Genomic DNA, 24,695 nt, shown 5'->3' with positions numbered 1-24,695 from the left:
ATCTTTAGATTTTCAGATAAATCCTGGGTTTTAGGTGTAATTAATGACCAAGGTACATTTAATTTATATATTTTCTGCCTGCAGATTACATTGCATTTGTACAGATACCCTGATGAAAAGGCGAATTCAATGAGTGAAGATCATTTTTATTTACAATATCCCCAATTAATTAGAAAAAATCTTGAGGTTTATTATAATGTTAAAGGGAAAGGGTTAAAGCATAGAGAGAAGAGTATTTTTCTAACTTTCTTCAAACCTAATGACGATAACTGATCACTTCCATGATGAAATTATATTATGTGATTGGCCCATTGTTTAATTTATTGATTGTTAAAATGTTATCTTTTGCAAACACTAAGTGCCGGAAGATATATATCGTTCTGGTATACCTAGTGTAATACACAGAGGAGAGGGAGTCTGACTAACACTGTGCCGCTCAAACTGGAAAAAATAGGAATTCACTAAAACCTATATAGAAAATAAAGGAAACACTTGAAAATAGTGTATAAAATCCAGGAGCTGACTTGTGGTAATGGCTCAAATATGATAACTATAGGTGGAAGTTACACTGAAATCACAATGGTGAAATGTAGAATGAAATATAAAATGAAATAAAATATAGGTACTGTGCCTTTAAGAAAAAAAATAATATACTGTATATCTATAATAATCAGATATACTGATGTAAATCACTAGAAGTGGATGTTAGACTGAAATCACAATGGTGTAGTGCAGAGAAAAAAAATATATAAAATAAAAAAGTAGTCAATTGAAATGTCTTATATAAGTACTGTGCCTTTAAGGAATGTGATAAGAGTCAGAGATACACAGCAAATAGAAGATAAAAATAAAATAAAATAGAGAATCTGATAAGATAAAAAGGGAGAAAAATAAGTAGATGGATAAAAATAGATAAAAGATATGGATAAGACAAATAGGTTTAAAGTGAAAAATTTTTAATAGATAGTGATGGGTCCGTATGTAGTAGTACCGGAACTCTATGACCTCCCTTGCTGTATAAATAGTGAATGATTGCTACCACTGCTGTGTTTTTCAATTCTTTTTGCCCTTTTCTTCTGTCATTAAAAAAAAAAAAAAAAAAAAGTGAACTGACTTCATATTACACTCTTCATAGTTTTAGTAAAACACAGCAAATTTCTAATTTCAGGCCAACGTACCCAACATGGAACCATAACAGACTTGCAGAATGTTTCCAATTCAGTTCCTTGGGTCTTAAATTTGAAATTCATGTTGAATTAACATTGAATTTCCAACACCGGTATAGTGAATGAACAGACAATCTGATATAATTGATCAGATTATCCATAAAGTGCACTGCCACCGTCTGGGGATCACCGTCTGATCTTGATCCGGCAGTGTCTCTTCAGAGGCGGTGTCACTAAGCGAGAGTACAGCATTGAGGTCTATGGAGGATCCCACGAGATCCTCCATCACCAGTGACAACTGCAGGAAATTGGCTGTCGGGATTCACAATTAGACTCGGACTCAGTCCTCTGTCGGGTCCGTGAAATTCCAACACAGTCAAAATTAGTATTTCATATCTTAATAAATGACGCTGTATACTGTATATGTACTGTACACTCTGTCCTTGCAAAGTATGGCTCAACAAATACCATTAGGCCGAATTGAGGCTAATGTTGTGGTAAATAAAAGTTACCTTATCTAAAGTAACAGCTGCATTGTGTCTTACTTCCAAAGAATATACCAGTAAGTAGAGTAAGCCGAACACTCTGTGACTAGAACTAGTGAGAGCTGATATATTGAGCAAAGCAATGCAATTTTGAGCCTTTTGCACAATATATACACTGTAACACGCAAATGATCATTTCTCCATAACTAACAGATTATTGCTTAAAGTGGCACTGTGGCCTCAAAATAAATTTCCATAAATCGGTTTATAATAATACACATAGGATATTATTATTTAATGTAACTGCACTCTATGATGAGTTTAACTGAAATTACCACTTCAAGTTTTTTTTTCAATGATTTAGTGTGGAGGTGACCATCTTGGAATTGAACTACAAGCTTAAATCCTCCGTTAAAAACCCCCAAAACAAAACAAGTCTGCAGGGATCACGTGATGTCATCAGCCAATGAGAGTCGGTGATTTGCAGAGTCACTGTGCAGAAAATAAGAAATGTTGCTCACAACTCTCTAATGGGGCTCGCCACCCAACATTCCCACCTCTAGCCGGAATTTTTCTATGTGTTAAAGGGACACTCCATTATAAAATAAATAAAATAGAAATCCCTATTTAGTATATATTCCCTCAATGAAAACAAGCATGCAATTATTATTATTTTCTTTCGGGGTATATCTAAAAATCATCTCCCATGTTTCTCCAGCTTCTCATTTGGAACCGCCATTGCAGCTTTCCAATGCTTCTCAGTGAGACAGGCTCGTGTTAGCCCAGCGCGAGTACCGCTTCTGTTGGCTCTGTGCGGAAGAAAGTATACATTTATACAATGCATTTAACACCTGTATGTTTATATTATTTCATATATTGATCTTTGCAAAGCAGATTGCTTCATTTTGTGAACAATCTAATTTACTGCTGAATGTTTATTTTGTGAATGGTTTAAGACTGAGCTAAAAGCCAAACTGTAAAAATTGTCAAACGTAACAAAAAAGAACTCCACCTGTGTAGAGGGGTCCTGAAGGATTAGGATCCGTCCTACTGGTGGAGGTACACCTAGCTGGACACTCCCTTAGCTGGACTTAACCCCTATTAGAGATAAAGTAAATGTACTCAGAAAGTTGGGAAATCCAACCTCGCTGAGTAGAAACTGGAATATAGATCAGATTAATAATGTTAATAGATATATGTACCAATAAACTGTATATTGATAGGGATTGGCTAGGAATGTGGATAGAGACACTATAATAAAGTGCAATCCAGCCTTGGTGGCTTACCTCCAAAGTATCCCAGTGACGAATACTAAATCACTATGCTCCTAATTGACGACTGACTAGAGACTTTAATAAACTGTATATGGTCAAGTCTAGTCGCTCTGAGCTTGTGAGATAGGTCACTTAGGAGACTGGTCACTACAAGAGCGCCTGATTGGGTTATGCTGTGTGAATGATGATGGCGTAATAAGGGCTTGTAATAAGGGCTTGTCGCCTATAGGTGCACATCATATACCAAAATAGTCAGCCATACCCAAACTTCGGCTAAATGGAACAAGTGGCTGCTTAGTTGCTAGATTAATGTAGATAAGGTATTTGTAAAAAGTGGGTAGTGCCCCTTTAAATGATGGTGCACTGGCTATTCCACTAAACAGTTAGAGCCTCTAGATAATATGCAACTGGCAGTTATTAATTATGTCCCAAACTGAACAATGTCAGAATAAGTCAGTCTAAACAGTAAGATAGTGACCAGTTAGGAGGTACAAAGAAAGAGAGGAAAAGAAAAATTAAAGTGACTCTATGTGCAGAACCATACTTAGGATGTTGGTTACCTGCACATAGTAATAGATAGCCCTAGTGAGAAAGAATAGGGAGAGCTTAGAGCCCGACGCGCGTTTCGGTGCTTTCTATGATGCACCTCCGTCAGGGGATAACGGGAGACTGATTCCTAGTCTCCTTTTAAATATGTATCGGTAACACCTTTAGCTGTTTTGTCCTATCAGAGGCCAGGATTTGTAAATTATTCGGCGCCAAAGTTCCGTGTGTGTGTATTATTCTAATGAGCTGATAGCTACCAATCACGTCAGACCGAAGCTGACGTCATTTTAGGCTCATGTTAACCCTTCGAGTGCCGTGGTTGGTTAAGCACAAATCATTACACTAAATGTTAAACTCTGTATTCTTCACACAGTATCAAGGGACATGTAAAGGATACATTTAGAGTATAAAATAAAAGTATCGGTTATGTCCGAAAGTAAGGTTGTGCCGACAAGTAGATCGTGCTGGAGGGGCAGAACTTGCTAAAAGAAGAATATATATACAGTAGGAGGAACGATGCCTCATTAAGGAAAGTTCATCTGCTCCCAAAGTAACACATCTAGGTTTAAACCAGACAATGTCTGTCTTGCATGCCAAACTTGGAATGAGAACAATTAGCCTACCCTAATATTGTCCCTGTTAATACCGGCCCTCTTAGGTATATTAGGTCTTTCAAGTAATGTGAATCCATTTATATAATGGTATTAGTTTGGTCATCGGAGTGCAGACATATGGTAATGTTAATTTACCTTATCATATGTGGATAACTAATACTAGTAAGATCCGGATGAATTAACATATCGTGTTTTCAGTGGGTCGATCCGTATTGCCAGTATTAAACTGCTATGTCCGTGGGGTGTTTCAACCTAGCGGTTAATACAGGGACGCATATTGTAGACGGAGTGCTCTAAATTGAATTCATTATCGGTTAGATGTTTCAATAGAGGACTGAGAGCATGACCCTTGTAGTAGTTAGGTCTTGTTTAGACGGCACTCTATGTAGTGATATTAATCAATTGTATAGTAATTTGGTTTGATCACTGGGGTGCAGTCCATCAGGTAGTGTTAAATTGTCTTATCGTATATAGATGAAATATAAAGGTAAGGTCCGAATAAATAAACAAGTTATATTTTCTAACCATGAATGGATCCATACTGTCAGTGTTTAGGACCTGCTGTGTCCGTGAAATGTTTAAAACCAGTGGTTAGTACAGGGACACATATTCTGTGCTGTTAATGAGGAGCTAAGAGAGGCATAGTAACAAAGCCAGTGTTAAGGTTTGAGGGTAGACACAACTACCATACATTTTCCGGCTAGAGCAATGTCTCATTCTTTACTAGTTGCAGCGTGCATCTAATATTTGGCATTAACAGAATGCTCTAATTTGAATTCAATAGCGGTAGGATGTTTCAATAAAGGAATCAGAGCATGACCCTCAAAGTCGTTAGGTCTTGTTTCAACGGCACTCTGTGAGTTCTATCCTTATCTAGGATTAGTTGAGAAAGTTTCAAAAGAAAATGCCACCACATAAGGGCCGTTAGAGATAGCCTTATAGGTTGCTGCTAAAGGTGTTACGCAAATTTATCTTACATTTGTGCCAAAGACTACAAACATATTTACAAAATATACAGTATTCGCAAAGGAATAATTATATACAAATTCTTGTATTGTAGTTAATTCGATAGCGTGCTAGAGATAGGCTGGTTAAGGTCTGAGGATTATCTGGAGAAGACTTGGAGAGTTTATGGGACTGAGTGTAGACTCGGAAGGCGTGTAGGGATTAGCCCGTTGGATATTTATCGATTCTCCTTTCTGAGTTGCTCAAATAAAGGATGTGTAAGAAAAACCTTCATTAAGTCCTGAGGGGGACAAAGATTTTAACGTATATATCCAGTAGCTCTCCCTCTGCAACAGTTTGACGTCAATGTCTCCTTTTCTTGGTCCCAGTTTAATCTTCTCTATTCCGTTGAAACGTAGACCCTGTGCTGAGCCCTCATGTTTCAATTTTAGATGTTGTGAAATGACTGTCATTCTGTCTGGAAGGGTTTACGGAGTTGACATGTTCTAAAATTCGATTCTTGAAAGGTCTGAAAGTCTTGCCTACATATTTCAGGTTGCAGCTGCAGGTAAGTAGATAGATTAGTCCTGAGGTTTGACAATTGAAAAAAGATTTGACGGTATGTGTGTAGATATTGGTTGAATTGGAAAAAGTTTTAGATTTTCTCCTAATGTATTTGCATGCCTTGCAGCGGCCGCATTGAAATTTACCCGTTGCTGGAGTTTTAAGCCACATACTTTCTGCTGCTGGAAGTGAGAGGTGGCTAGGTACCAGCAGATCTTTCAGGTTACGGCCTCTTCTAGCCGTAAAGTGACACATGTGGTGTCAAAACCTCTTTAAGATGTTGGTCTTGATAGATTAATGGCCAATCTCTTTCTAGAATGTGTTTTACTGGATTCCACCCTGCATCGTCGGTGCCAATGTATCTGATAGTACTTTGAGTGATGTCGTCTCTAGGGTGATCATCCAGCAGGGTATCTCTCTCAGTCAGCAGTGCTCTTTGGTAGGCTGATTTGAGACATCTGTTCGAGTATCCTTTCGTTTTGAATTGTAATCTTAGTGACTTTGCTTTAACTTTGAATTCGTCGAGAGTGGAGCAATTCCATCTGACACGAAGATATTGACCTATAGGAATCCCTCTTTTGAGTGGGATAGGATGATGACTCTCCCAGTTTAACAGGTTGTTGGTAGCTGTCGGTTTCCTGAAGAGAGTCGTAGAAATGCTATGGTTCTCATGTGTGAATTGCAGGGTTAGATCCAAAAAGTTAATTTTGTCTCCTCCCAACTCGTGCGTCAATTTGAGGTTCAGATCATTATTATTGAGCGCCACTATAAAGTTGTTGAACAATTCATTAGGGCCAGTCCATACAATTAGCACATCATCTATATAGCGCTTCCATAGTTTGATGTACCTATGATATTCCAAGTATCTTTGGCTGAATACAATATTTTGCTCCCACCAACCCAGGTGGAGGTTCGCATAGGAAGGGGCACACGTCGTCCCCATGGCATTCCCCCTCACCTGGTGGTAGTAGGTACCTTCAAATAGGAAATAGTTGTGCGTAAGAATAAATTTGTAGAAGCTGCAGCACAAAATCGTTGTGATCCTTAAGGGACTGGTCTCTTGTCTGGAGGAACCATTGAACGTTCTTAATGCCTATTCTGTGGGGAATAGAACTATATAGACACTCCACGTCAAGGCTACAGAGTTTCGCATCTGTTGGTAACGTCAAGTTATTCAAGATTTTTAAGGTCTGTTTCGTGTCTCTCAGGTGCACATAGAGTCACTTTAATTTTTCTTTTCCTCTCTTTCTTTGTACCTCCTAACTGGTCACTATCTTACTGTTTAGACTGACTTATTCTGACATTGTTCAGTTTGGGACATAATTAATAACTGCCAGTTGCATATTATCTAGAGGCTCTAACTGTTTAGTGGAATAGCCAGTGCACCATCATTTAAAGGGGCACTACCCACTTTTCACAGATACATTATCTACATTAATCTAGCAACTAAGCAGCCACTTGTTCCATTTAGCCGAAGTTTGGGTATGGCTGACTATTGTGGTATATGATGTGCACCTATAGGCGACAAGCCCTTATTACGCCATCATCATTCACACAGCATACGCCAATCAGGCGTTCTTGTAGTGACCAGTTGACCTATCTCACAAGCTCAGAGCGACTAGAGGGAAGTGCTCATGCCATTGTACAGAACACTGGTGAGACCTCACTTGGAGTACTGTACACAGTACTGGAGACCCTATCTTCAGAAGGATATTGATACCTTAGAGAGAGTTCAAAGAAGGGCTACTAAACTGGTTCATGGATTGCAGGATAAAACTTACCAGGAAAGGTTAAAGGATCTTAACATGTATAGCTTGGAGGAAAGACGAGGCAGGGGGGATATGATAGAAACATTTAAATACATAAAGGGAATCAACACAGTAAAGGAGGAGACTATATTTAAAAGAAGAAAAACTACCACAACAAGAGGACATAGTCTTAAATTAGAGGGACAAAGGTTTAAAAATAATATCCGGAAGTATTACTTTACTGAGAGGGTAGTGGATGCATGGAATAGCCTTCCAGCTGAAGTGGTAGAGGTTAACACAGTGAGGGAGTTTAAGCATGCGTGGGATAGGCATAAGGCTATCCTAACTATAAGATGAGGCCAGGGACTAACGAAAGTATTTAGAAAACTGGGCAGACTAGATGGGCCAAATGGTTCTTATCTGCCGTCACATTCTATGTTTCTATGACTAGACTTGACCATATACAGTTTATTAAAGTCTCTAGTCAGTCGTCAATTAGGAGCATAGTGAGTTAGTATTCGTCACTGGGATACTTTGGAGGTAAGCCACCAAGGCTGGATTGCACTTTATTATAGTGTCTCTATCCACATTCCTAGCCAATCCCTATCAATATACAGTTTATTGGTACATATATCTATTAACATTATTAATCTGATCTATATTCCAGTTTCTACTCAGCGAGGTTGGATATCCCAACTTTCTGAGTACATTTACTGTAAAAATTGTCATTCTGAAAATACGTTGCTGGCTGGTTTATCAGTAAAAGTTTTGCAGTCTAGGTTTGAGTTCACTACAATGCAGAGTTTAGGGAAGAAAGCTTTAGAACACTGCACAAGGTGGTAATATGGGCCTTGGTTTAATATTGTTGGATAAGATTTTTATCGACATATTAAAATATAAACATTTTGTACGATTTGTATTTTTTAAATATTATGTAGTATGTTGAAAATAATTATTTTAAAGGTGTAACCAAAAAATATTAAATTAATGCCATTGTCTTTATGTCCATCAACATTATACTCCTCCTTTAACAACTTCTATAAGATGAAGAATGAGGATAACGTGCAAAGTGCAAGTGTGTGTGTATATAAATATATGTAATCTTAAAGGGTCACCAGACATGGATCCCTTGTTCTCTGTGCTTGGATGGATATCTGCCAAATCTAATTGGCAACAGACTTTGTAGCTATTGTCTGGGTGTCTCCTAAAGAAAAGACTAGTCTGGTATATCAAGTCCGCACAGTCTTTATGGGTGCGACCAGTCTGGTATGTTCCCAGTAATGGCACGAGCGAGCTGAAATTCTCCTGAATGGGGACTAACCACTGAACCAGTCATAACGATTGTCTATTCTTAGCGAGTGTCTTCCATGTATTTGTTTAACACTTTTAGCGATTCTAAAAGATTTTTCATGATTGCAGAGCCATATATTAAAGCAAAGTACAACCCACTTTCCTTTTATAAAATGCCAAACCTCTACATGCAGATAATGCAGCAGTCGTGTCTTTCGATGTTGAATCTTTTCGCAGTTTATTTGTGCACATTCCTCCTTACATTCCATGACTGGATGTCACTTTAAAGAGTTTACATTCCATCTTCCAATTGTGCTTGCAGATTCAGATTAAAAAATGTCTTTCTGCTACCCATCTTAAGTCCTATATATCTCTTGTGCATTATATCCCTGTATTTTGAATTGACCAGTTATCCCTGTACTTTCTTTAATGCCTTTTTGCATTTCTCAATAATTTGCACACACAAAAAATAAAATAATAAAGTAATATTCCCTCCCCTCAGCTGGCAATCCGTTCTCAGCACATGGGCTAATGTGAAAATTGATTGACAGGTGAAGTGCAGAAGAGCCCTCCACCAGTAATGGCAATGGACGGTAGCTGCTGTGACCATTCTCTGTGGAGCGAAATCTTACAAGTGCCTCCTGATTAGCCAGGGGAATGTAGAAAAGCGTGACAAGCATCATGTCGATAAACTAGTGATGAGTGATGGTGTATTTTAGCCCTAATTTGAAAATTGTTAATGTGCCTCCCAAGCAAGACCAATTGCCGCAATCTTCTCCTTGGGTTGAGCCTCCTGTATGACGAGCCAATCCAATGCTCCTCATTGTGAAGCATTGGGGAACGTAGGCATATGCTCTGCTTTTGTCGCAATGCACCTACTATTCCTCCATAGATACGCTAGAATAAGTGAAGTCAATGATTCTCTGTTACAGTACGAGAGCTGGGAAGTAAGAAGTACCAGAGGGCTTGGAGACGTAGTTTGAAGAAGCACTTCCAAGCCTTCTGTTTAGTTTTATATAGGGTTTTAGAGAGTAGGACAGTGGGGCAGGACTGCAGGCACCATTAATGTGCCTACAGCGTCCCCTTAATAACTCCTAAAGTACTACGAGATATAATCTATCTTTTATAATCAATGTTGTATTAAGTGGAATCAGTTCTTCATTAACTGTGAGCCAGAAAAGGCAGCCTGCTATGCCATGTTCAATTTACAATGTGTATATATTTGTAACTATATCATGATATTGTACATGCTGACAAGAAAAAAAGGTAAATCTCAACGTATTCTTCCTAGTAAAACCTTTTGTATGTCAATAACTACGTGGAATTCCATTAGAGTTAAAAAACAATTATTCTAGAAATAGCCCATCTAGAGATAATTTAAAGGTTTGATGTGAGTCACCATGAGCATGCAGTATTTACAGTACAATAATGTGCAGGTTAGGTATTGATCGGAAGAAGTCTCTCCCATTAATTGTAACCTTTATTTCTCCTAATGCTTTGTGTTTTGTGACTCATGACTCGTACTCCCAACCCAGTATTGTCACTGATTTACCTAAACCTGATCGAGGAATGTGCAGCTGTCTCTACTACCTCCTCCCTAAGTGGTTTACTCCCTAGGGGCATGGAATTGATAAGAACACATTTAGCTGTTTTAATCAGTGCTGCACAGGGATAGGTTTAAAGGGACACTGCAGGTACCTAAAATGCAACACTGTAAGTAATTGTGTTGCATGGTGACACTCATAGCTTTTGCAAAAAAAAAAGGAAAACGACATTTTTGCAGCATAACTCCACCCACCAAGCCTCTCCTTTCTACCAGGAATTGTTGGGACCCTGGCAGGAAGTGACTATGTTGCAAAACTCCTACACATACGAATAGGATTTTTTAAATAATTTTTTGTTTTTAACAAAGCCCATCTGCTCCCTATAACAGTTACAGACTCTCTTGGATGCAAATGGCAAAGCATCCTTCTTTAAGAATAATCTTAGCAAGATCCAGGCACTACCTATAGCGCTGTCTACTGAAGTGGCCGAAACATTGAAACAGCAGCACCCATTTGATTGGAAGAGTTCCTCCGTCTCCTACCTGGGAACTACATTATCCAAGATGATTCACCTCAACCACACTAAGCTTTTATCCAAGATTCATACCACTGTTTCTCAGTTGTCTCTCAGTAGAGCAAATTAGAGATTTCGGGGTTTGGTAAAATACATTTGTTCAAAATTATGGTTTTACCGGCTATTCTCTATGTATTCAGAACCCTACCTCTCTTCATGCCACAATATATTATTAAGCGTTACCGACCACACTAGGTAGACTGGCTCTACCTGACTTTAAAATGTATTTCATAGATACTTCTCTAGCCAAACGATCTCTGTGCTTCGGTCAGCCGCACCTCCCCTGTGGATGTTGTTTGAGAATGAATGTATTTATCCATTTCAGATTTCTTAACCTCCAAACACTCCATAACTATATGGCGCAGATGGGCTCCTCAACTAATGTCTGTCAGCCTTCCCCTTCCTGTACCTGACTCGAGTGAAAACGTTTCAGCTCCTACCTCCTAAACTGAGTCTTCAGAACTGTACTAAGGCTGGATTGTATAAGACTTCCCAGTTATATGAGCCTATGGGTCTGAGAACATTTCCAGAGATATGGAACCAGTATCCAATCCCATGTAGAGAGATTTTTACATACTTACGAATTAAGCACATACCAAGGGGAGACAACCTTAGCCATACTAGCACTAGTGAGACCAATGACTTTGTCAACATGATCTTACTAGAGACAAATATAGAAATACACCTCTTAACATTCTACAAACAACTAGCTATCTCTTCAGCTACCCATAAACACTCTTATATGCTGCAATGGGAAAAGGAGTTGTGGAAGGGAATACTCTTTCACACCTGGCCTGTGACCCCCAAGCCACCTCCATAACACCTCCAGATGTATTACTCACTGGGAAACCAGCCGCCAGATATTTATGAGAAGGCAAACAAGTTGAGATTAGATGCCATCTATCGAGCCTTCAGAACAGCCAACCTGCTGGATATGTGGATCTGAGAGAGGCACCACACTTCATACACTTTGGTCATGCCCAGTGCTGAAACCCTTCTGGATTTCAGTCTATGATAAAAACATTGCTACTCATCATATCCTTTTGGAAGCAGAGATATACCAATTAAACGTGTTTCTATCAGTAATGGAAGCAATGAGGAGGTCCCTCGCTCATCATTACATCACCGATTGTTCATGCATAGAAATCGAAACATAAAATGCTTCCAAGTAGTGTGGGCAAATTTGGACTTGAGCAAGTTGACAAATGAAGATTGGTCTATATCTCACCCTTTCTCACTCACTATTGCTTTATCTCCTTTTTTCCACTTTTCTCTTTCCTCCCATCTTCCTTCTTAACTAATGGGCCTTTTTTACCTCCATCACTTGGCTGTTCTCTATGTCAATGCGAATGTAATCCGTTTTCAAGGTGTGAAATTTTGTAGCAATAGCATACGTGTAATCCTTGGCCTATGGTTTTTTTGTGTGCAAGTTTCCTACCTTTCCTTTATTAAAGGACCACTATAGGCACCCAGACCACTTTAGCTTAATGAAATGGTCTGGGTGCCAGGTCCATCTAGGATTAACCCTTTCTGCTGTAAACATAGCAGTTCTAGAGAAACTGCTATGTTTACAAATGGGTTAATCCAGCCTCTAGTGGCTGTGTCATTGACAGCCGCTAGAGGCACTTCCGCGCTTCTCACTGTGATTTTCACAGTGAGAAGACACCAGCATCCATTGAGAATGCTTTCCTATGGACTGGCTGAATGTGCGCGCGGCTCATGCCACGCATGCGCATTCAGCCGATGACGGGGAAAGGAGGAGGAGAGTCCCCAGTGCCGAGGGAGCCTGACGCTGGAAAAAAGGTAAGGGATTAACCCCTTCCTCACCCTAGAGCCCGGCGGGAGGGGGGCCCAGAGGGTGAGGGGGACCCAAGGACCCTCAAGCATGTTTTCCTGGCACTATAGTGGTCCTTTAAACCCTTAAGGACACATGACGTGTCTGACACGTCATGATTCCCTTTTATTCCAGAAGTTTGGTCCTTAAGGGGTTAAATAAAAATGACATATGGAAAAACAATTAATGAGCATGCTGGCACGTGGTCTTACACAGATGTATAAATATGCACAGTTATTCACCAGAATAGCAATTAAAGGATAGGCTGAGATATTTTAGCCACATCCGGGATGACCTGAATATATCCATGTAGGAGATGTATGGCATTCCTGAGAAAGAATAGAACAATGTAATGGTATATTCCTAAATGTAAAATTTATACTTATTAATGCTTTAGCTATGTGAACTGTCCTAATCCATGTATATATATATGAGAATGTTAAAAAAAAATAGATGAAATAAAAATAAAAAAATCAGTGAGATCATTTTTTCCATTCCTTGTATGTTTATCAACAGAAATAATGCATAGAACATTCTACTTTGTTTTATCAATGTGGGAATTATAAGGGAACTGGCAAGAAATAGTGAATATAAAGCCAAATTAGCCAAACTGGAAACCCAACTCAATTAGCAATTTGTTCAGTTTGTTTGCTGTAAAACTTTGTTGTCATTGCAGCACATTTCCCATTTTACGGAATAAAGCACATGTCGCTGGTATAATATATATAACATATATAATCTCAGATCTACACCTGTTTGGTCAATGTTTGGCTACATTATTATTATATGAACAGGTGTCCACAGAGATATTTGCCACTTTTTAAATTCTTCATTATTATTTTTAATTTATTATTATTTCATACTCTTTTTATTAATGTTGTTTTGAGAACACAAAGCCAACCAGGGCCAGTGCAGTCATTAGGCCATTAGACATTCAAAAGCGGGGATAGGAAACCCTAAAGTGGATCAGAAATTCAAGAGGGGTGTTTGGAGATACAAGTGAAGATTAATTTCTTTTAGGAGGGGGGTGACTGCAAAATGCACCTTCACCTGTGTAGCCAAAAATCCGTGCATCAACCAGAAGACATCACTTGGAGTGGCACTGAACAAACTGATTTTTACAATCCATTATTAATGGAAGCTTTTTTTTTCTCTCTCTCTTTTTTTGTCAATCACATTTTTTATTGAAATGTCAGCACATAACGTTAGACATAAAATACCAGTACAGTTATTGAGGCGGGTCCAGAACGCTCGGCATATTGCATTGAATCATTCATTAAAGGCTTCAACTTACTACGTCTGGCTCTCTGGGCTCAACAGTGGAGATTCCAGTGTGGCAGCCATCTTGTTCGCACCATGTGGCTTGCGGGGCTTCAGGCTCTGTGCTTTTGTGTACAGGCTTCGGTAGGCAAGGCTAGTGTATGGTGCAAGCCAGTGGGGACCGGGATTACCCCCACCGGTCCAGAGGGGCTGGGGGTAAGCGGGGTTGTGGTATTCTGCTGCGAGTGAGTGCCGCAACACGATGTGGGAGGTCGGCCGCCCCCTCACCCAGCCGTGCAGGCACCAGGCCTTAATTGATTCTCTAGCTAGGGAGGGACACTCCGCCGGGCTCTCAGAGGCACTCCAATTAACTCCGCTGCTCATTAAGACAGGATTTGCACCCGAGTTGCGCTGTATGAGTATCGGACAGGTAAAGCTTAAGTTGCTTGAGGAGCCCTCATGAAATGCGTCCGGCCGCCATGCTGTTCAGGCTCCGCCTCTAATGGAAGCCTTTTTTTTCTTTAAATAAAAAATCTAGCATTAGGAACTTTCTAGCCATTGTTATAAAGGCCAAAAATGTTAATATTCTCTTGTCCTGGTAGATGGTTCTACCTGCTGTCACACCCAAACGGTTTGTCGACTATTTAATCTGAAATTGGAGCCCGTACTGACAGAAATCTGAGTAAAACCTACTCTGTATAGAAATGTTCACTATTGGAGATTTAGCAATAAATTCACCATCATATAATATTGCAAATATTGCCTAGTGTGTCTGTGTACTGGGGACATTGAAGAGATTACCAAACACACATTGATTTCACACTTCTAAAACAATACGTGGCACTGCCCAGCGAGAAGTACTGGACTTTTTGTACCACGTTTGCTCAAAACCAAGTTTAAACTGTGTTTAAAAAAGAAACATTGTTTGATTGTCTCATTATTAATAATCTGTCTCTTTTCATTGTACGCAGATCCAAGGACAGCATGTACCACTCTCTAACCTATGCCACCATGTTGGAAATGCAGGCCATGATGACGTTTGACCCGCAAGACATAACCAATGCTGGGCAAACAATGAAAGAGGCTCAGGCTGTATGCCAGCGGTAAGTAGAGAAGATGCACTAATGGGGTAAAACATTCGAGAGAGGGGATAAAAAAAACAAAAGGATGTAAGAAATTCAAGAGTAGTATTAGGAGCAAACTGTCAGGAAACTATAAAAAAAAAATATATTCCAAATTTTAGGCGTCAATCTCAGTGTTTGAAAAATACTCCAAGTCGGTATTGAAAGTTGTGAAAAAAGGTCACTTTGAATTCTCAATAGTTTACGTTTTAGTAAATACCCGACAGTGATTACTCATCTTAAGATCTGCTGACAGGAAGTGCCATGCAGAAACGCAAAACTGTTTTGCTAATAGCTTTTTAATTAAGAATTTTTGAACACTTATTAATCAGTAAATTGATTATTCATACATTAAATAGTCCATTACATCAACCTTTTACACATCCTTGTATCTGCTAGTAATCCAAAAATGTAACAAAATTCCCAAATATGCAGAAAAATAAAAAGAGAAATGTCTCCTTGGGTCAATAAGATTTTATTATTATTATTTATATAGCGCCAACAAATTCTGCAGCGCAGTACAATGGGTGGACTAACAGACACGTATTTGTTACCAGACGAGTTGGACGCACAGGATCAGAGAGGGGTTAAGGGGTCATGCTCATGCTAGAGGGAGTGGGGTAAAGTGACACAAAAAGGTAAGGATAGTATTAGAGAAGTAGATTGGTAGAATAGTAGACTTAGTGTGTGTGTGTGTTCTTTTATTTTATGACAGTTGCAGGAGAGGAATCAGTTGGGAGCTATTAACAGTTTCATTGATACGCTTTTGTACAGAAGTGAGGTTTTAATTATATATTTTTTGGAGTGGAGACTGGGTGAGCGTCTAACATAGAAGGGAGTTCCACAGGAACGGTGCAGCCCTAGTCTTGAAGGCGAGCATCAGAGGTGGTAGTATGAACCGAGGATAGACGTAGGTCTTCAGCAGAGTGTAGGGGACATACATGTGTATTAGAGAGTATAGATAGGTGGGAGCAGCATTAAGATTTTAAAGCAAGAACCAGAATTTTAAGATGAGCCCTATATCTTACGGGAATCCACTGTAGGGACTGACAGAGGGAGGAGACGTGGGAGGACCGGAAGATGAGTCTCACTGCCACGTTCGTTATAGACTGTAACGGGGCAAGTTGGGAGCGAGCTGAGATGCAGAATATATAAGAGAGCTTGGTCTCTAGCACATATGTTTGAAACAAATCGGCAGCAACAACACACAAATCAGTCTTTCAGTTCTGGTCCAACAATAAATACAAACAGGTGAGAAGAGGGGGTAGCAACATGATGTATTTCTTAGTAGTAGAATTTTTCTCCCTCTGAGAACACCTCTATCTCAAGAAATGCATCAAGACACTACCCCCTTTTCTCATCTGTCCACATTTATTATTATAGCTCTTTATATCCTACTTAACCAAAATCACACCAAGACTACTTTTTAAAAAATATCTACTGAAAAAAATATTAAAAGATATTGACCGAATATGGTAGAACAAACACCATGAGCAGACAATTCCACATTCTGATTGTTCGTAGTGGGGGAAAAAACATCAGTAATTGGTTGGAGCAACCCTTTAATGCAACAAAGAGAAGAATAAGATGCTAAAATGCATGTAGGATCGTATTTATTTGTAAAGCACATTTTCCATATTGATGTGAATGGTGATATGTATTAAATAAACTGAATTTTTCCTGTTTTCGTTTACCCCGTCGCCTGTCCTGTTTAAGATCCTATTTGTCTTTCCCTTTGTGTATTGTGTATTCTATTTGTGTACATCCACGTACTGAGCCCATCACTCTGACACGTTAGCTTTATGTCTTCTCACCAGCTTTCGGAAAAAATCCAGCGTTGCAGACTCTTTCAACAATTTAGTCCATGGACAAAGTCTTGATCAGTTCACTGAAGGTATGTGTCATGTTTACCTACCTGACACTGTTTATTTAAAATATCTGTGAATAACAAATAGAGCGCACTGCCTCAACAGATGTCATTAAAGGAAAACGTTGGAAAAAAACGTTTGACATGAGCCTGCGATATCAACACATACTTTGTAACACTTTGTAATTTAACACAATTTAAAGGGACACTGTAGGCTAGAGCTGACTTATAAAAAAAAAAAAATAATTGTAAAAATGTAACGGTGAGACCAATCTCTATACATAACAGAAACATGTACTATAATAACAGCTGGGTTCAGCCAGAAAGGAGTGTTATGCTTACTGATACCTTAAACATTGCAATGATCTGGGATTCACCATCACCCCCAAATGATCTGGGATTCACCATCACCCCCAAATGATCTGATAGTCGCAGACACTGTTATCATCCATCGGGTGATATTAAAACAACCCCTAGATTAGAAAATGTATTTGAACTAAAATTTACGCGATATCTCATTGCTGTCAGAAAGAAATTGCGATAGAAATTTAGGAGACATAATTGTCTTCTCTACAGGTGAGGCCTTACATAGAGTTAATAGATTTTTATAATTAATAGCCACAGCGTAGGATGGGTAGCATTCAATTAAAGTACTAATTGTTTGTGTGTGTATGAGGTTCATTACACAGTTGAATTCTGGAGTCTGCATTATGGAATCACATTGGTTCTGGAAGGAGGAATTCACGTGTTTTATGAGACCCACCCCCTCCCCAATAAAGTCAACGAGCTCTGTAACTGGGAATTATTGTATGGCAATGTGGCAGTCCCTTCTTCTTCTTGCAGGAGGATCTGCACAGTTCTTGACTGTTCTAAACCTAGTGGGTGGTCTTGACCTACATTGCATCCCTGGGGACCAGAGAACAGAACCTTTTACACTACATGAGTGCATGCTTGAACATTCTTGGGCCTGCAAAAGGCTCTTCCTGAGCTTTTCTGCCCACAATAGCCTTTGGCCGTGCTTGCCACCTCAGCAGTTCTGGTGGAAAGCCTGCCTGTCAGCTTGGCCTATCTCATTCTGGCTGCCAAATGATGCCAGTGGTGTGAACTATGCCATTGTCTTCACCCCCTTTTTACCCCCATCCCAATTTCAGACCACTCACTAGCAGGAGCAACAAAGATGTCAGAGCGTTCTCTTCCAGACTATTTATTTCTACTCTGTCTATCCCATCTTATCCTCCATGTTTTGGGTATGTCAACAGTTTCCAAAAAAAAAAGAAAAGCTGGGGTGTAGGGGCTTATAATGAAGGACAATTTAAACATGGCTGAAACCTTCGATCTGAATGTGTAATTCGGAACCTTGATTTTCTTCTAAGCAAATAATTTTCTATATAAAACAAATGTTGCGTTACTAATACTAACTACTGTTTTTGTTGTGCTTTGTTCCTAGAGGAGATACACGCAGAGGTGTGCTACGCTGAATGTCTTCTTCAAAGAGCTGCTCTTACCTTCTTACAGGTCTGACGTGTTAGTGCTAAACATGGTTAATTAGAGGCTAAGTGTCCACAGGGAGTGATTTTAGAATGAGATATGAAGTAGGCACCATAACCACTACAACTCACCATAAGGGTTAGTGTACTAGAAGTCCATGGGCTAACCCACTCCCAGCACTCTCCGCCTTTCTAATTTAGGCGGATTAAAACTTGTCCACATGGAAGTGTAATTTCTACTTTCTCCGTGTGACTACATTGGTGGTCAGGCTTTTAGTACGGGAGAGAGGATGGAACTTTGTCACACAACTCCAAAAGGATTTGACAGAAAACTGGGGGACAGAGCACCATAACCACTACAAAGACATGTAGCAGCTACCATGCTATACAAAGTGCAGCTGACCCAACACTAAGCAAGTAAAATAATTAGTTCCTTACTGTGGAAAGTCTTGCGTCTCTAATGGCCATTGTTGGCACTGCAGTTGCAAATGAAGAACTACGTCTGATGCACTTGCAATTCCAACAGGGAAATTATAATAATTTGAATTTATATTCAACACACCGAATGCAACTGATAGTTAAAACACAGATTTGGGAATACAGGAACAGGTAAGAGATGATCTTATAATCTAAAGTAAGTGGGCATAATTATACCAAAGATATACATAGAAATGGGATTTATCCCGAGGGATAGCTAGATATAGTGTAATAGTTGAGAAAAGAATAGATTTAGTGAGTGACATAGAGGTGGATTTCTATAGAGGGGAGTTGGTTTGTCACTTGGTATGTTTCTGTAGAAAGACATTGGGGTTTATTTATTCATTTATTTTTTTCAAAGAAATATTTTTTTTTTCCCACTGTATTGATTTATTATATAAATAATATAATAATAAAATAGCTGATGTTTCCAGTTCGACAATTTACCGTATATACTCGAGTATAAGCCGACCCGAATATAAGCCGAGGCCCCTAATTTTACCCCAAAAAACTGGGAACTTATTGACTCGAGTATAAGACTAGGGTGGGAAATGCAGCAGCTACTGTTAAATTTCTAAATAAAATTAGATCCTAAAAAAAATATATTAATTGAATATTTATTTACAGTGTGTGTGTATAATGAATGCAGTGTGTGTATGAGTGCAGCGTGTGTGTATGAGTGCAGCGTGTGTGTATGAGTGCAGCGTGTGTGTATGAGTGCAGCGTGTGTGTATGAGTGCAGCGTGTGTGTATGAGTAGTGTGTGTATGTGTGCAGTGTGTGTGTATGTGTGCAGTGTGTGTATATGAGTGCAGTGTGTGTGTGTATATGAGTGCAGTGTGTGTGTGCAGTGTGTGTGTATATGAATGCAGTGTGTGTGTATGAGTGCAGTGTGTGTGTATGAGTGCAGTGTGTGTGTATGAGTGCAGTGTGTGTGTGTGTATGTGTGCAGTGTGTGTGTATGAATGCAGTGTGTGTATGAATGCAGTGTGTGTATGAGTGCAGTGTGTGTATGAATGCAGTATGTGTATGTGTGCAGTGTGTGTGTATGAATGCAGTGTGTGTGTGTGTGTATGAATGCAGTGTGTGTGTGTGTGTGTGTGTGTGTGATGCAGAGCCTTGGTGGGGGGTGGGCAATTTTATTATTATTTTTTTAATTATGTTAATATTTTTTATTATTATTATTTCTTCCTTATTTTTTTTATTTAATTTCATTATTTTTAAAATGTTATTATTATATTTTTTCGTCCCCCCTCCCTGCTTGATACATGGCAGGGAGGGGGGCTCTCCTTCCCTGGTGGTCCAGCATTGGTAGTTCAGTGGGGGGCTGTGGGGGCTGTCAGAGAGTTTACTTACCTGTCCTGCAGCTCCTGTCAGCTCTCTCCTCCTCTGCGCCGTCCGTTCAGCTCTTCTGCCAGCTCACAGTGTAAGTCTCGCGAGAGCCGCGGCTCTCGCGAGATTTACACTGGGAGCTGACCGAGGTGCTGACCGGACGGCGCAGAGGAGGAGAGAGCTGACAGGTAAGTAAACTCTCTGACAGCCCCAGTCTGTATTATGGCAATGCAAATTGCCATAATACAGACTATTGACTCGAGTATAAGCCGAGTTGGGGTTTTTCAGCACAAAAAATGTGCTGAAAAACTCGGCTTATACTCGAGTATATACGGTATAATTTGTGATTCCCTTCGTCTGAAATCCAGAACTGAATTATAGAAATATGGAAATGGACGCTTGAAATATGGAGCCAAATAATGGCCATCTGTTAGTCCTGAGAGTCAGTTGGCCAGTTGTGTTTTTTCCTGATACCTGTTCATAACCCTATTCAATTATTAGACCTTCCTTATATAAATAATAGATTGAAAATCTGGGAATACGGTTATTTTAACAAACGTGTTTATTTTCTGTATAAATGCCCCTCTGCAAAGCTACCTTGCGTTATTCCTCTAAATCCAATGTGAGACCATAAGCATAGGGCATCTCTGCAACAATAAAAAAATATAATGAAAAACTACATTTTTCACAGGCTAATCACATCATGCAGGAACTACAACTCTTTTAATTGGATGTGCTCCTTAATGTTTTTTTAGACTACTGGGCCCCAAATATTGCAATTAAAAACAAAATAAAAAAAATTATAAATCATTAAAACTCACCTTTTATTCTGATCCTTCAAATCAGCACTTTTATAGAATAAGCAAACACATACATACACTTACTCCCTAAATACTCCATGAACTGCCTGGGGTCCCTTTCATTCCAATACTGATTACAAAATGGTTAAAATGTCCATTTTTATTATGTTTTGGTTTTGATAATGATTTGTTCTTATACTTTTAAATAAAAACATGGTGCAGATATTTTGAAACACATTGAATCATTAAGTACAATGATTCAATGTCTAAATAATTAAAATGTATTATTTCATTGCAGGATGAGAACATGGTTAGTTTCATCAAAGGTGGAATTAAAGTCAGAAACAGCTATCAGACGTACAAGTGAGTGGATTGAAGGGGTGGCTCTTTAAAATGGCTGTAAACATTTATTCCAAAATGGATACTTTGCCTATTCTGTTTATCAGTATACTATAAAGGGTTATTCGCTGAAGTGTAAATTTTAGGCTGAAATTGTGAAACTCACCCTGAATTCTGAAAAGTCACCCTTTAGTGTATCAACCCTGCCACTGATGAGCATTTGTATGAAGGAAATATATTAAAGGTTTTCACACCTCCTATGTTTCACAATGTGAAAACTGTTACATTTGCGTTGGTCTATTGACCAAAACGCTGTAACCGACAATCTAAACTTTTGGGCCATACCGGGTAGAACCCAAAAGAAATATCTTCCCGTGCACATCCCTATTAAGAAACCAATTTTTCTAACACTATAGTGCCCTAGTCCTACATTAGATTTAGGGCCCCTTCCATAACTACAATTAAAATTAGTACCAAAAAATTTTGACTCTGAAACTGCCTCAGTGCTGCTGTCCTCTCTGCCTCTAGTAAGACAGCCACCCTTCATGTTAAACAGTACCATTTGTACAAAACTGGAAAATGTTTTACATCACAGGGTTAAAACTACATGACCACTGAACTGATTTTAGTATTACTTTTTTTCTATTTTTTACAATTCTTTATACTTTGCTGCACTCAAAAATAAACAGGCTTGCAAAGCCCCACCAGCCATGTCAAGCATATGTTAAGCTCGAGACGGCAGGTTGTGGCTTGTACTACAATGACATCTCCAGCGCTCTGTGGTAGTCGGCCTCTGGGGTCTATGGTGTCAGAGGTGGGGAAAGAGGGGGTTTGAGGAGCATGGCTTATGGCCAGGTTAAGCGTGCGCATATCTGACCTGTGGATTGGGCAGTTGGGCCACTTAGAAAATAAAGAAAGAAAAGGGTTCCGGAAAAAAAAAAAAAAGTCTAACCAACTTCGAACCGCAATTTGTGTAAGTCCCGTGCATTTATGGAGTAAGACTCAGGTAATCACCTTTCCACCTCAGGTAGTTGCTGCAGCGTATGCTGCAGGCATTGCATTGTTCGGGATGAATGGCGTGATTGTGTTCGGGGTCCCAGCGGTGTGTCGCTGATGTCTTTACTTGGGTGCTAGCCTGTTGTAGTGAGTCTCCTGGAAGGCCTAGTTTGATAAAGAGTGCGGGTGCATCCGAGATATCCATGATTGAGTGCACCGCATCGCCCTGCCTCACTTGTAAGGCTCGTGGAGATCTCCAGCGGTATTCTTTGTTGTGGCTTCGTAGCAGGGCTGTGAGGGGTTGCAGCTTTATGCGCCTTTGTAGCGTCTCACCGTATAGATCCACGAACAAAGAGAGAGCCATATTCTCAAAGTTGTATGATGTAGTCCTTTTTAGTGTCCCTTTTACCAACGTCCTGTCTGCTCCGCTGCTGTAGTATTTCTTTTAAAGATTTTTAGCAAAACATAACACTATAAAATGTTTCTACTTACAAAGCATTTAAATTCTGAGCAACAGTTTCATTTGAAGAATAATATAAATTTGCTATATTTGCAGTTTAGCAAATGAACTGTTTGTTTCTAACTCGTGACCTTGCCAAGTGCAGGTGTGCTTCTGAAAGGCGTGCCTCAAATAATATGTACAAGTTTGACCATCACAGGGCTCCCTAATAGATAGTAGAAGGGATGGAGTGGCCGTAAGGCAGAGCAGGAATGGTCGAGTGGGTTGTTGGCTGGAACATATGTCACATACATGGGCATCTCTGGTTTAGTGGCTGATACATGCTGCCCCGTATATCTCTGCCAGTCCATCGATGGCTATAACCAAGGTTGTATTTTGTTTTTATTTTTCAAGGTTGTTCTAGTCCCAAGTATGGAGTTGAGTTATATGGATATTGTATTTTTAGTGTACTGCCATTCGTGCAAGTTATATGGAAATTTACCTTGATCAGAGGGGGTTGACCTGTAGCTGGCACAAGCAGTCTTCTCAAGGAACCGATCTGTCACATGGCTGCATATATAGATCAGTAATTGATATCTTATGCATTTTCTTTTTTTTTTTTCTCCAAGAGAACTGGACAGTTTGCAGAAGATCGGCAATTATGCAAAAGGGCAGAGTCACGGTCACTTTGAGGATGGAGTGAAATTGGGTGTAGGAGCATTTAATTTGGTAAGTGTCCATGCCATACATACACCAATGTATTTTGGAAAGGGCTTAAAGGGACGTTTAGGGCAGAAAGTTATACCCATTATACTCTGATCAGCCACAACATTAAAACCACTGACAGGTGAAGTGAATAACATTGATTATATCGTTACAATGGAACCTCTCAATAGGTGGGATATAGTATGCAGCAGTTGAACAGTCAGTTAACAAATACGCAGAAGCAAAGCGCTCTCTCCCAGACGAGGATGAGTTTATGGGATATGTAGTACAGCTCAGTTGTAGTTCCATTAAGCAGATCTGACCATTCCAAGCGGTTATCAGATTATTCCTCGCCCCCATTCACAGCAGCTTCAGCTAATGGGGAGGTTGGTATTTTCATGGTAAGTCGGCACACCTAAAAATATCCTCCTTTTGCCATCTGAAAGAAAAAAATACAGTGCTATAGACCACTGTGAGCATGTTTAGAGGTACAGGGGACCTGCTACCACCTATACCCCATGCAAGGAGTGTTGAAACTTCTAACTTCATGGCAATCTATTGCAGAAGTGTTTGAAACTGTCTTAAATCTACTGTGTCTTTAAAAGCTGTAATTTAATGGAGAATGTGTTTGTCTCTGGAATTTGATTCTCTATGTCTCTGTTTTGTTCTTCGTATTGTGATTTGCTATGATTTTGTTTTGCTAGTATTCCCTGTACTAGTCACATACTGTAGATATCATCTACTCGCTTTGGGTTCCAGCCCAGCAAGTAAAGCTGACCTTTAAGTAAAGTCTGTTAAGTTATTACATTTACAGAGGTAATTACAGATGTATTGTGGGAAATTGATGAGGTAATTGCAAACTACAGCCACCTCCGCCTACCAAAAAAATCTGAGTGCCAAAAACTCCCAATTGCCCGTCTGTTCGCTAAACTAGGTGCTGCGCTATGCCATAATGTCTGATTTTTATACTTTGTCATGAAAAGCCAAACGTGGTATGAAATGTCTGAATTGTCACACACTGTACTCATTACTTCTTATTGCAGACTTTGTCCATGTTACCCACTAGAATACTGCGTCTGTTGGAGTTTGTGGGATTTTCAGGAAATAAGGTAAAAAAACAATAAACCTGTTACATACTCTGCTCTCACTGACGGCAAACACATGAGAAACCTTGAATTCTCCACATTACATGAAACGTTACTCCACTCTACCCCATCCCAGTCCTCCTTGCATGCCGGCAGTCCAGGATTTGTCCGTATTCCCTCGGAACTGGATTAAGAAACCCTAGG

At 39.5% G+C, this 24,695-nt stretch overlaps 1 protein-coding gene across 2 annotated transcripts in view; it reads left to right on the top strand.

Annotated features, from left to right (window-relative positions):
- TTC39A (tetratricopeptide repeat domain 39A) overlaps positions 1-24,695 on the top strand; it is a 78,175-nt gene that overhangs the window by 21,762 nt on the left and 31,718 nt on the right. For both annotated transcript variants that reach the window (XM_063427805.1, XM_063427806.1), the window contains exons 3-8: positions 14,816-14,947; positions 16,783-16,859; positions 18,280-18,347; positions 21,226-21,290; positions 23,331-23,430; positions 24,450-24,515. In XM_063427805.1, coding sequence (XP_063283875.1) covers positions 14,816-14,947; positions 16,783-16,859; positions 18,280-18,347; positions 21,226-21,290; positions 23,331-23,430; positions 24,450-24,515 — 508 coding nt within the window. The remainder of the gene's footprint in view (positions 1-14,815; positions 14,948-16,782; positions 16,860-18,279; positions 18,348-21,225; positions 21,291-23,330; positions 23,431-24,449; positions 24,516-24,695) is intronic.

The sequence above is a fragment of the Pelobates fuscus genome, chromosome 7 (assembly GCF_036172605.1).
Source record: "Pelobates fuscus isolate aPelFus1 chromosome 7, aPelFus1.pri, whole genome shotgun sequence".
NCBI lineage: Eukaryota > Metazoa > Chordata > Amphibia > Anura > Pelobatidae > Pelobates > Pelobates fuscus.
This window is presented reverse-complemented; position numbering and strand designations above follow the sequence as displayed.